General features: G+C 45.5%; 1 protein-coding gene across 1 annotated transcript in view; it reads left to right on the forward strand.

The window, feature by feature from the left end:
- The window catches only part of UBFD1 (ubiquitin family domain containing 1), a 7,948-nt gene extending 1,114 nt beyond the window's left edge, over positions 1-6,834 (forward strand). Inside the window, exons 2-7 of the mRNA XM_010002589.1 lie at positions 8-152; positions 230-438; positions 1,530-1,595; positions 2,381-2,486; positions 4,912-4,994; positions 6,243-6,834. Coding sequence (XP_010000891.1) covers positions 8-152; positions 230-438; positions 1,530-1,595; positions 2,381-2,486; positions 4,912-4,994; positions 6,243-6,353 — 720 coding nt within the window. The 3' untranslated portion in view covers positions 6,354-6,834. The remainder of the gene's footprint in view (positions 1-7; positions 153-229; positions 439-1,529; positions 1,596-2,380; positions 2,487-4,911; positions 4,995-6,242) is intronic.
- Positions 6,835-11,843: the final 5,009 nt, after the last annotated feature.

Below are 11,843 nucleotides of genomic sequence, written 5' to 3' on the forward strand. Positions count from 1 at the left end.
CGCGCAGGCCTCTGTCAGCAACGGCGGCGAGGCGGAGGGCGGGAAGGAGCTGGTGGAGCTGAAGGTGATCTGGAACAAGAACAAGTACGACGTGAAGTTCTGCCTGGACAGCACGGGGGCCGAGCTGAAGCAGAAGATCCACTCGCTGACAGGTCTGTCGGGGCCCCCTCCCCTCCCCGCTGCCCCTGGTGCTGCCGGGGGGCTCCTAACCCTTCTCCTTGCCTCTTAGGCCTCCCGCCAGCTATGCAGAAAGTTATGTTCAAGGGACTCCTGCCAGAGGAGAAAACATTGCGGGAAATCAAAGTAACAAACGGAGCAAAAATCATGGTTGTTGGATCTACTATCAACGATGTTTTAGCAGTAAATACACCTAAAGATGCTGCTCAACAAGAGGTCAAAGCTGAAGAAAATAAAAAGGAGCCGCTTTGCAGACAAAAGGTTATTGATGTCTCAGCAATTCGTGGTGTGGGAGAGCTGTGGGGTTTGCTTGGCTCTCGTGTAACCCTCTGCAGCCACCTGTGGGTCCTGCTGCTCCTCAGAGCAGGCTGGGGGTTCTCTCCTCACAGCAAAGTGATAGAAAAGTGCTCTGGTGAGGGGCTCTAGCAGCAGAAACACGTTTAGGCTCTACAAGGCATAACTTTTGCTGGTGTTAGGCACAGGCTGGCATGTCAGACAGGAAATGCTAAAAAATAGAAATATTTCATTGTTGTTAGCTCAAACATAGTCTAGATTAATTCTTTCTAAAAGCTAACTAGTTTTAATTGGCATGAAATAATTTGGTCTCCAAAACATGCTTTTAAAATGAGCACCCAGCAAGCAGTTCCTTCAGCACAGAAGGAACATGGATGCTGAACATTCCCATCACACCTTGGAGTGCTGCATCCCAGCAGGGATTTTCAGCTCAGGGTGCTGCCAGCCCCACACCTTCCCCAGAGTAAATTTGATTAAAAATTAAACTGTGTATTATTGAACTGCATTTGTCAAGAATGCCTTTGTACTCCTATGGTTTGTCACAGTTCACTTTCAGTGCCAGTTCCATCCTGGTTTAGAGGTGCTCAGCACCGTGCAGGCTGTCGCTGGGCTGGTGGCAGTTGCTGCTGCTCTGACCTGCCCTGGGCTCTTGCTGTGTTGTGCTGCCAGGGCTGGAGGTTTCTGCTGTTCCCGGGATAGAAGACTTGGCAGCTAAAAAGCTGCCTTGCCAAATGCTAACAATGTGATTCAGCATGTGCAATAATGAAGTGGAGATTTGGGCTCTTTAATTTTTTATAGATGTATACTTATGTATGTCCTCAAAGGGATGTTACTCTTTGCATTAGACTGGGGGTTTGTTCATTTATACAGTTTCTTTGCACTGACACTGATAGTGCTCAGTTTACTTTGGAAATGAACTATTTCCAGTGGTAAATGACTGTGAATGGTCCTTAACTGTCTCCTGGTGGTATTGGGGTAGGGTCAGGGGTGCAGCTGGGACTAAACTGAAAAGTTCTGCTGTGATTCTGTGAATTTTAATTTCTGTTTTTATGTTGTAGCAACACAGAAAAGTGTTGGATAAAGGAAAACCTGATGACGTGATGCCTTCTGTTAAAGGTGTTCAGGTAGGTACATGAGTCCTGGAGAAATTGTTGTAATCAGAAGAGAGAGATGGGTTTTGTGGTGTGAGAGGTGGCTGGTTCAGCCCTTCGAGACTGTTTTAGTAGAAAACTGGAAAGATGAATCATCCTTGTCTTAAAAATAAAGAGGATACATCTTACCTGTTTGTCCTGGTTCTGTCTGGAATAGAGCTGATTCTCTTGTTAGCAGCTAGACTGGAGCTGTGTTTTGGCTTTAGTATGGGGTTTGGTATGAGAAGAATGCTGATAATACAGGGATGTTTTCAGTTGCTGCTAAGGGATCAAGGACTTCCCACCTCCCCTGCTCCGCGCAGGTGCTCCAGGAGCTGAGAGGGAGCGTAGCCTGAGCAGTGGACCCAAATGGGCCAGCGGGATATTCTATATGGCATGGAATGCTGTGCCACTCCAACACCGTGCTCAGTGTGTAGATGAGGGTTGGCTGGAAGCTCCCTCTGCCTCCTGGGCTTGTGATATCGGAAGGTTTCTCTCCTCTGGGATCACTAGCCAGGGACGGGACGGGCAGCGGGTGGGGAGCAGGTGCCCGTGCATTACTTGTTTGTGTATTCCAGTATTTTTATTACTGTGCTATTTTATTTCCTTCATTAAATTGCCTTTTATTTCAACCCACAGGTCTTTTTCCCTTTCTGGCTCTCTCTCCCCGGGAGGGTGGGGGAGGATGAGGGAGCACTGTGTGGTATTTGGGGGCCTGCTGGGGTAAAGCTCAACACTGTTCAAGTCCTTCACTGTCCCTCCCTGTGTTGCCTCTGCAGGAGCGCCTGCCAACAGTGCCATTGTCTGGCATGTACAACAAGTCAGGGGGGAAAGTAAGACTGACCTTTAAACTTGAGCAAGACCAGCTGTGGATTGGTACAAAAGGTGAGCAACTCTAGAACTCTGAGGTGAATGATGGATAATTGGGCTACATGTCAATTGTGTGGCCTAGAAACGTCTTCTGGTGTGACTTGGTTGTGCTCGGGGAATAGTGTTGGGATTGGAATCCATAAAAACTAAGCTTTGCTTCTGCTTCTCAAATGCCATTCTCCCAGATCATTGAATATTACTGGGTGTTTCACTTCTGCTTTTGAAAAGCTTGAGTTCAGTTGTGCCAGCAGTCAGATGTTCTAATCTGTTTTTCATAGTACCAAATGTAAATGATAATATTTGGCATTTCTAGCATATCTCAGTAGCACTTCATAAACATTGGTTTGATGCCAACATCAGGCAGAGGCTCAATGACTTGGCTGGGACTCGAAAGAGAATCTTAGAGCCAGGATTAAAGCCAGGAGTGCTGGCATCTTTGTCTTCCAACCAGCAGTAGTTGGGTGTCTTGTTTCAGTGATGCACAACTGCAGAAACCATGGCATGTGCTGCTGTGCAGAGGATCAGGTTACTGTCCTGAGCTGTCCAGGAGGAACTGGAATTGCTGCTGAGAACATCTCAATAACCCCCTGCCTCCAAAGGACGCTGAGCTCCTTGAGTTTGACCAAGATGGGGCAATATTCTAGTGATGAGCAAGAGAAACAGAAGTGCTTGTTCACTGTCCCAGTAAAGTAACCTAATTGGATGGTGATGTTGGCTTTGGATGACACCTCCAGCTGCTGTGTTATTTCCAAAGTAAGCAGAAATCTTGGAAGTTTTTGATCTTTCCTTTGTAGGACAGACTTGACTGTGAAGGTGTTTTTGGCTTTCAAACTTCTCTGGGTACTAGTTGCAGTGATTTTTCTCCCAGGCTGTGATGGAGTGAGACATTGTTCTTTTTCCTCTGTAGATTGGGCAGCCAGATTTTTTGTTATTGATAATGTGTTCTAAATACATTATTATTATTTAGGTAATTTGTCCTCTTCTTTCACCTTCTAGATGAGTTTCAGGTTTAGTACTTCTGAAGTGTTCTAGCTGTGAAATTTGATTTTTCCTGTAGTCATCTGTTTTCCACCTGTTCCCCTACTTCTCCACATCAGCAGCAGCTTGCTTCCTCTAGGGAATGGCTGTAGTTGCTGGCTGTTGTTGGGAGAAACTCCTTCCTGCTCCAAGGAATCCATGGCAGATGCCAGCATGTAAGAGCTAGAGTGAAAGCAACTGTAACTGGGTGTTAATGGGGCTTTTCCCTTGCTAATCCTGGACAGTTGAAACTGGTGCTTCCTCCCCCAGCCTCCCAGTGCTGCACGGTCACTGGACATGTCTGTGCTCTGAGGTCTGGTGTGGGTTGGTGTGTCTGTGCCATTTTCATAGAGGCATTGATAATAAGGATTTGTCTATTGCTGGATGTAGGGAAGAGGAAGTGACTTGTGGGATGCTGGACATGAGAGCAAAGTAAGATCTTACTGAATGAGTGTCAGGAGTCTGACTGAGGTAGTTCAGAGTCACCTTAGTTACAGCCCTGAAGTACAGATTATTCGTCTTTACATCACCAAGTTTATCTTCCTCTGTGCCTTTTCTAGGTAGGTGGTTTTTCTTCCAAGATCACACAAATTAGATATATCTAAGGAGCTCATAGTTGAGTGTCTCCTTTGTAGAGTGTTTGTGGCTTCCTTTGTCTTAAATCCCAGGAGGTAATTTTAAGCAGACACAGAAAACTGAAACTGAAAGGAAGGATCTTGGAGTTAAGTCTTCAGAAAGAAGTGAGGACAGAACTGAGAGAGAAAAGTCTGCCATGAGCCACAGAGTTGGTCATTCCTGTTGGTTGCCCCAACCTGGCTGACATTGCTCTGTCATGTCATTGTAGCCATCTTTTGGGTTTGTTTTTTCAGTTTCTCTTTTTGTTTCTTTCCCTGTTTGCTCATTAGTATTTTCTTCCCTGTAACAAGTGAACCCTGCCTCAGGGGGTAGCCAGGAATAGACTGTCACAGAGGGAGTTAGCCTGTCTTTTTTCAGCCTTGTAATTTTGTAGAGCTTAGTACAATCCTTGCTAGTCAGTCCTGAATGTTCTTACTCCTGGACCAGCTTTCCCTGTGGTGAGTAATCCTGCTGGTCTGGGTGGAGTTTCTTGTGGGGAAGCATTAGGTACAGCCAGGGTTTTCCCCTCACTCCCTTTAGGCCTGGATCAGGTACACTGATTCAGAGACATAAAATGCAAGGAACTGTGGGATCCACTTCTGGATTCCTTTACATGCTGAGTGTGCCAGCTGTGGGGTGTGTGCTAATGTGCCTGGTGGGTCCTCAGCAGCAGGTATGCAAAGTTAACCCAAGGAGGAACCTACTGGCCTGAGGAGCTTTTGGAAGTGCTGGAGGTAGTGTTGGAAATGAATATGAAACGCTGCTTCTTCATGGATCAGAAATAATGCTTTGATCAATTTTAATGTAGAGAGAACAGAAAAATTACCCATGGGGTCCATTAAAAATGTGGTGAGTGAACCTATTGAAGGACATGAGGATTATCACATGATGGTAAGTAATGTCTCTACTTTAATAATATCCAGTCTAATTACCTCATGCAAATCCACAGAAGTAAGGCTTTTCAAATGGAGCAAGTTGGAGCTGGGTGGTGATACCAGCCTCCAGTGTTGTTGAAGGTGGGAATGTGGACATGGTCTGCTGTCACAGGGGGAATGCTTTGGGTGGCATGTTGAATATCTGCTACTTGTCAAAATCTGGGCTGGTTTCACACAAGCATGAAGTGCTTAAGCATTATTTCCTATCTTCTGTCTTAGGACAGTGTTAAAAGAGTATGTATACTCACAATATAGCTCGTGATTTATTAATGTCAGTGTTTTTTTCCTGTATCTGGTTTTATCTCTAGTTTCTGTTTTATTTCTATAAACAAGAGGCCTTGCTGGTGGTTAAAAAAATAGTGATTTGATGCTGTAATGTTTTTTCCCATATGAAATTTTCTGAAAAATTGGTATTGGGTCTAGGAGAGTAACACATAGAAGAAGAGAGCAGTGCTAGTTCTACTAAATTTTTGGATGTTTCTTAGTCTGTGGGGTTTTTTTGAGGGCTTGCTTTCCAAAGTGCAGTAACTAACTTCTAATGTTGACAGAAGTTCCTTATGTAAGTCTGTTTACTTCTTTATGGGGAGAAGGGAGAAATGTTTTAGCTTAAAGTTACTGTATGCATGAGCACACTGATCTTTGTCCAAATACTTGATTTTTGATCACCTGTGTAAGAAAATCTCATCTTCAGAACATGCTACAATAAACTCTTACCCTAAAGCAAGGATAGAGGTTATTTTGCCACAGTGTTCCTCCCCTATGGATACTGCCGTAAGTTGAGAATAGGACATTATGTCTAGATATGAAATTCTATAAAATGTTCTGACTATGAAAACTTGGTTATGACCTCCTTCAGTTCCTGTTTGGCTTCTCAGATCTGACATTCTGGGCATTTCTTTAGAGAGTTTGAGTTACGCTCCAGATTAGGTCTTCCAGAATAATTCCCTGTTGTTCTTGAAACTGGCCAAGGTTTTTGTTGCTGCTCTGATACTGTCAGAGCTCATTGTTTCAATGGGTCCTTTGCAGTTCTTGCTCCTCTGAGGAACACTTTTTTAGTTGCTCCCAGATAACCTGGTATGCCCCCAGTGTTTGCAGGAGGCAGTGGGTTGGCAGCCTGGCCTGACCTTGCATGGGTTGAGCTGTGTCTGTCCTGTGTGAGCTGTTCTGTGTCCCCCTGGTAAATGTTGTCGTTTTAACTTTGCAGGCGTTTCAGCTGGGCCCAACAGAAGCCTCTTACTACTGGGTGTACTGGGTGCCCACTCAATATGTTGATGCAATCAAAGACACGGTGCTGGGAAAGTGGCAGTATTTTTGAAAGCACGTTCACCTCTGGCACAGGAAAATGACACAAAGCTAAGGACACTGCTGGGAGAGGCCTCCAACATCCCTGGATGTGATAGTCCTGGAACTTTATTAATAAAACATGATAAACGAGGCACTGACGGAAGCCAGAGGTGATGTTCTTTCACCATTAGTTTACTTTTAAATTAAAAATTTCACCATCCCTTTTCTGCAGTCAGCTTCAACCATATTTAAAGCAAATACAATGGAAATCAATAAATCTTAATTCACAAAATATTGTGTGTAATACACTTAAATCTGCTGAGAGTTGATCTTCCAATTTAGTTTTAAAAAGAAAATATTACAATGTATTATTGAGGATTTTTTACATGGTTTGAACAAAAATATTTTCATAATCTTTCAGTTACAAGCATTAGACTTAATTTAGTTACTCGGTTGTGACTGAGAATTTCAGAAACAGTTTTTTAAAAATAAACTTTAAACAGTATGCAAAAGTGATGCTCAGTAAGCCATATTCTGCTGGCCCCTTTATTTCAGGTTTAACTCTTTGGTAGCAAAACTTTTGTTCTTTAATCCAAAGATGCTCTGTTTTTGTTGTGGTGTTTTTTTTGCTTCTCCCCCCCTGCCTTTGTTTCCCAACCCTTAAGCCTGGGGCTGGTCTATGTGTGGTATGTTTGCAGCAGATGGCTCCCACTGTGGGTGCTCTGTAGTGGCAGTGGCCCAGTGCTGCTCACTGTCCCCTTGGTGCCACCTTGGTGGTTCCTCCCACACGGGTATCTCTCGGCTCCTGTTCCTCCTGACCTGGCCCTGCTGTGTGTTTCAGAGCATTTCTGGACCCTGCATGTTGCAGCCCTGAGTCTCCCTGCAGCTGTTGTGCTGACACCCTTGTCACTGCAGAGCCTCCTGGAGTGGGGTGGAGCAGTGACCTGGGTCTGCCAAGGGGACTGAACCCCAGAGCCCTGCCTGCTTTGGGGTGGGGGGTGCAGGGCAGAGAGAAGCTCGGGTGCTGATGTAGATCTCAAATAACTGCAGTAGTCTTTCGTGACCTGGATTTGAAAATGGATAGTGATCTTGTTCAGTGAATCTTGCCAAATTTAGAATTTATATCCAGCAACTGGTCTTTTGGAATTTAAATCACCTTTCAGCTTTTCTCTTGCTCAAGTTTACAGGAAGTTCTTGCCTCTCGTCGTGTCTGAAGTGATGCTCCCGGCCTTTGGTTTGTGGCATCCTGCATCTCATCTCAGCCACTCACTTGCCATTTATCTCAGGTTTTCTGAACTGGCCTTTCAGTCCTAAGAGGTGCACACCCGTGGCAGATGGCTGTGCAGTCAGACTGAATCAGTCTTGCTCAGTGTTAAACCTGCATCTCACAGATCGCTGCTCATTATTAACACTGATTTTACTCCATGCAAGTAGCTCAGTGTTTTGAGAAACTCCTGGAGAAGTAGCCTTGCAGGAGTAGCTGGTCTTCATCTATTCCATGTCCATTTTTCACTCTCCTTGAAGCAGCCCAGTTGAATCTCAGCAGGTGCAAATTTCCAAATAAGTATTTATTTTATTTTATTTTGAGAGACTGGGAAAAGTGTTCACTTTATAGTATGTGTTAAGATTATGTATTTACCTGTAGACTCCTGATAGCAGCGTAAGCAGCTTTTCTTTTGTGTTTTCAGTTAAAACATCCCTGCAGTACAAATTTTCAAAGTGTTTCATATCCTGCATATGAACTAGTGATGTGCTTGTTACTCTTGTAGCTTGAGGTATTTCCTTTCTCTGTACAAGCCACCAGCAGCGTGTCTTGCCATGGCACTGGGGCCAGAGCTGGTCCTGCAGCAGTGCCGGGTGGGCTCCCTGCACAGCCCCTTCCCTGCTGCTGAGCTTGCCGGGAAGGGGAGTGGGGCTGGCCTCAGTTAATTGGAGACATAATTGCAAATTAAAGGCAGCAAGCATACTCCCAGTTGCCAAACCTGGTGTTAAGGCTGAAATGTGAAGTTCTATACCTGGGGAGAGCACGCGCTGCAGCCTGAAGAGGACGGGGACACTGACTTTTTCTGTCAGGTGGGGTCACTGCTGCATGTGTCGTTGGGTCTGTGGTTACCAGCTTCCACCTGCTGCTTGGCTTGCTCGGGCCTGTCTGCACATCCCTTCGTGTTCCCTTGTCCTTCCCAGTTTCCTGAGCCTGCTCCCTGTGAGGAGGTGCTCTTGGCTGCTGTGGCCCCCGTGCTCTGCCCAGTCCCGCTCATACCTGCTCCTCCAGCGCTGGGGGCAGGGGATGAGCGAAGTCCAGCCCCCCTGTCTGTGCCCTTCCCAGGGATACAGCCCCTCTACATCCTGGGCCAGCTACAATCCATGTCAAAAGACACTGAATATAAAACCCATGGGTTACAAAGCAGTTTTAAACGTGGAGAAGAAAATATTATAAACTTAAGAAAATGTGATCCTACTTAGATGCTGCTTTACAAGGTGGATTTGATTTGAAAAAGGAAATTGTTTCACTCTTTTGTTCTATGTGCAAAATTTGAATTAAAATACAGGAAAGTGATACTTATATGCAATGTTCTAATTGGTGTTCGTTGGCTTAATATAGTAGGTTTCTTGGGAGTTACTTGAAGTGAATATTCCAACTGAACTTAGCAGCACTGCTTTAAAGAGCCTTTCCTTTTCGAGACAATGTGGAGCTCTGTATCTTCTGGTATGTACTGATTTTTCCAAGGCAATTACTGACATTACCTAGTGATCACTAACATCTAAGAAAACACCATCTCTCTAGTTCAGTAGTGTCACAGCTTGCCTAACTGGGGAGCCCTTTGCTAGTCTCTGTCTTGACTTTGGGTTTTACTGTCTGATGTCTGTGATCATCTCCTGTGCAGATGCAGCGTAACAAATGGTCCCGCGGAGGAGTCTGGCAATTAGTCCTCAGTTATACACAAGCTTTGTGAGTAAAGTGCAAATATAACCAGTATTTTGAGTTGGCTGATAAAGATTGTTTTGAGATCCAACGTATAATCTTCCATAGGAAGTTTATGGTAATATCTGGTGGTTCTTGTGCAAAAAGTTTATTTCAGTTAAATTATAATTCAGTGATCTCCTGGTGGCCATCAGTTCCCTATTGTGTATGTGTGCAATTCCCTATCAGCATTTTGGGGTATGAAGTTGTATTAAGTGCTTTGCAGATTTACTAATCGGGGATTAAAACGTCCGTACTGCAGGGGTAGGTTTCCAGGGAGCAGAGCTGGTGCTTCCCAGGAGGTGGGCAGTGTCTCCTTCCTGCCTGGGGTGAGCCTGGCCACGGTGCCTGAGCTCTCCGTGCCCTGCTCCAGTGCCTGGAGTGGTGCAGCTCACCCGTGTTCTGCTCCCCTTGTCCTGAGTATTCCCTCCTCCTCTGTCCATGCATCCGAATCAGCACTCCTGGATTAGTGTTGCAGTAGGAATGCAGAGTCCATCACTGGACCCTGCCTGGGTCAAACAGAGACTGTACCTTGTGTGAAAATCTTGTTACTCAAGTGTTTCATATCAACTTTAAGTAAATCATTGATTTCTGTTAATGACACTTTGGTGAGAAATGTGTGACTAAAACTGGGGTGTTGTGGTGATGGAAGAGGAAGAGTGATGTGAATTCAAGGAGCTAGAAAAGAACGGGTTAACACGCAGTGTGTTCTGACTGCTACCATGCACACAACTGCCCCGTGTTGTGCTGGTGGCAGCTCCTGTCTGTTGCTTCTTCGTGCTTTAAGGGCCAAAGAGGAACAATTCCCATGCAGTGACACTGTCCAGGTGCCATGTTGTGATGGTCTCTCCGTGTGCTCCCTTCCCATCACCATGTTGCTGTACAACCATGGGTGCTCCCTGCTGCAGCTGCTTCCTGGGACAGCTTGTTGCTGCAGGGCTTCTTTCCAGACTTTCCTTCTGCTGTTTAGGTTTTTTTCCCTCTGTAACTTGATTTTTCCAAGAGAGCTGTTTCAGCTTTGTACTCCAGCCTTTTGCCACCTGTTAGGATGAGGTTGTTCCCATTTTGGTTTTGTTAATTAGTGTCCTCATCACTGTGGGAGAAGAGGGGACCAGGAGGGTTGTAGAAAGTCGTGGCCACTTTATCTTCCAGCCAAGGACTCGCCTTCTGTGGCTCATGGAAGTTCACCACATCTTATCCATATCCTAAGCAACTCAATCTTTGGTTTTATATTAAAAATAAAAGTTCTAGGTGTTTGTGCCCACTGCAGATTTATTTTAAATGGAATATGTAAGTACCATGTATTACGGTATTTTTAAATAATCTATTGCCTATTTCAGGGGAGGGGGAGATGACAAATATTTAGTCTTAGATTTGCACTGCTGGATTTTTTAAGTGTAACCTTGACTGGTTATCCTGTTGTTTTATTCTGTAAGATTAGTCCTATCAATTAAAGTTTGATAATTAAATAATTCTGTGTTTGAGAGTTTCAACGTTCTGTGCATGCTCAGCTCCTTCCTCTCCCATGAACAACCACGAGCACAGGGTTTGTGGTTGGGTTTTTGTGGAAAGCTGGACACGGGTGGAAACCCACTGTCACCTCTGATGCCGTCGGTCCCGTTCCCCAGGGTGGGATCTGGGACAAGCACTGCTGTGTGTGAAAGGGATGTGAATTACAGGACAGCTCTTCCCTAGCTCCCCGTCCAAACCCGGGTTTACTTTGGTGTAAAACTGTAGCTGTGTCGTGCAGAGCTTGCTGGGGTGTCAGCAGTGCCACCTCTGTGTGACAGCCGGCCAAGCACGGGTGCTGAGGAGCAGCCTGCTGTGTTGGGGCTTTTTAAGGCTTGACAGATGCTGCCTCTGTTTGTGACTGGCCTTAGGAGCTTTCCCTCCCCTCACCCCTGTAAAAAAAACGGGCTGAGACAATTAGGAGACTGAGGGGTGACCTCATCAATGTTTACAAATATGTAAGGGGTGAGTGTCAGGGGGATGGAGTTAGGCTTTTCTCAGTGATGACCAGTGATAGGACAAGGGGTAATGGGTGTAAATTGGAGCATAGGAGGTTCAAGGTGAATATCCGAAAAAATTTTTTTACTGTAAGAGTGACAGAGCACTGGAACAGACTGCCCAGGGAGGTTGTGGAGTCTCCCTCACTGGAGACATTCAAAACCCACCTGGATGAGTTCCTGTGTGATGTACTCTAGGTGACCCTGCTCTGGCAGGGGGGTTGGACTAGATGATCTCTCGAGGTCCCTTCCAGCCCCTAAGATTCTATGATTCTATGATTCTATGATAATTAGTGTCATCACTGAAATAAAGTTCAAAATGTGTGCTGCACAGTCACCTGAGGTGCAGTATTGGCAAGTTCAGTTTAACATCCAGGTGTCCCCTAACGGCCAGTGATTCATGGGGCTGGGGGAGCTGAATTCTGCCAAAACTCTGTTCAGCTCCAGTTCATCCTCCTGGAAAGAGCTCCCCACCAGCACCTGTGCCCTGCCTTTCCCTGACGTGAAGGTTATTCCAGCTGGGTTGGTGTGTAAGGCGGCCGGGAAGAGCCCT

This window comes from Chaetura pelagica, unplaced genomic scaffold (genome assembly GCF_000747805.2).
Source record: "Chaetura pelagica isolate M959 unplaced genomic scaffold, ChaPel_1.0 scaffold438, whole genome shotgun sequence".
Taxonomy (NCBI): domain Eukaryota; kingdom Metazoa; phylum Chordata; class Aves; order Apodiformes; family Apodidae; genus Chaetura; species Chaetura pelagica.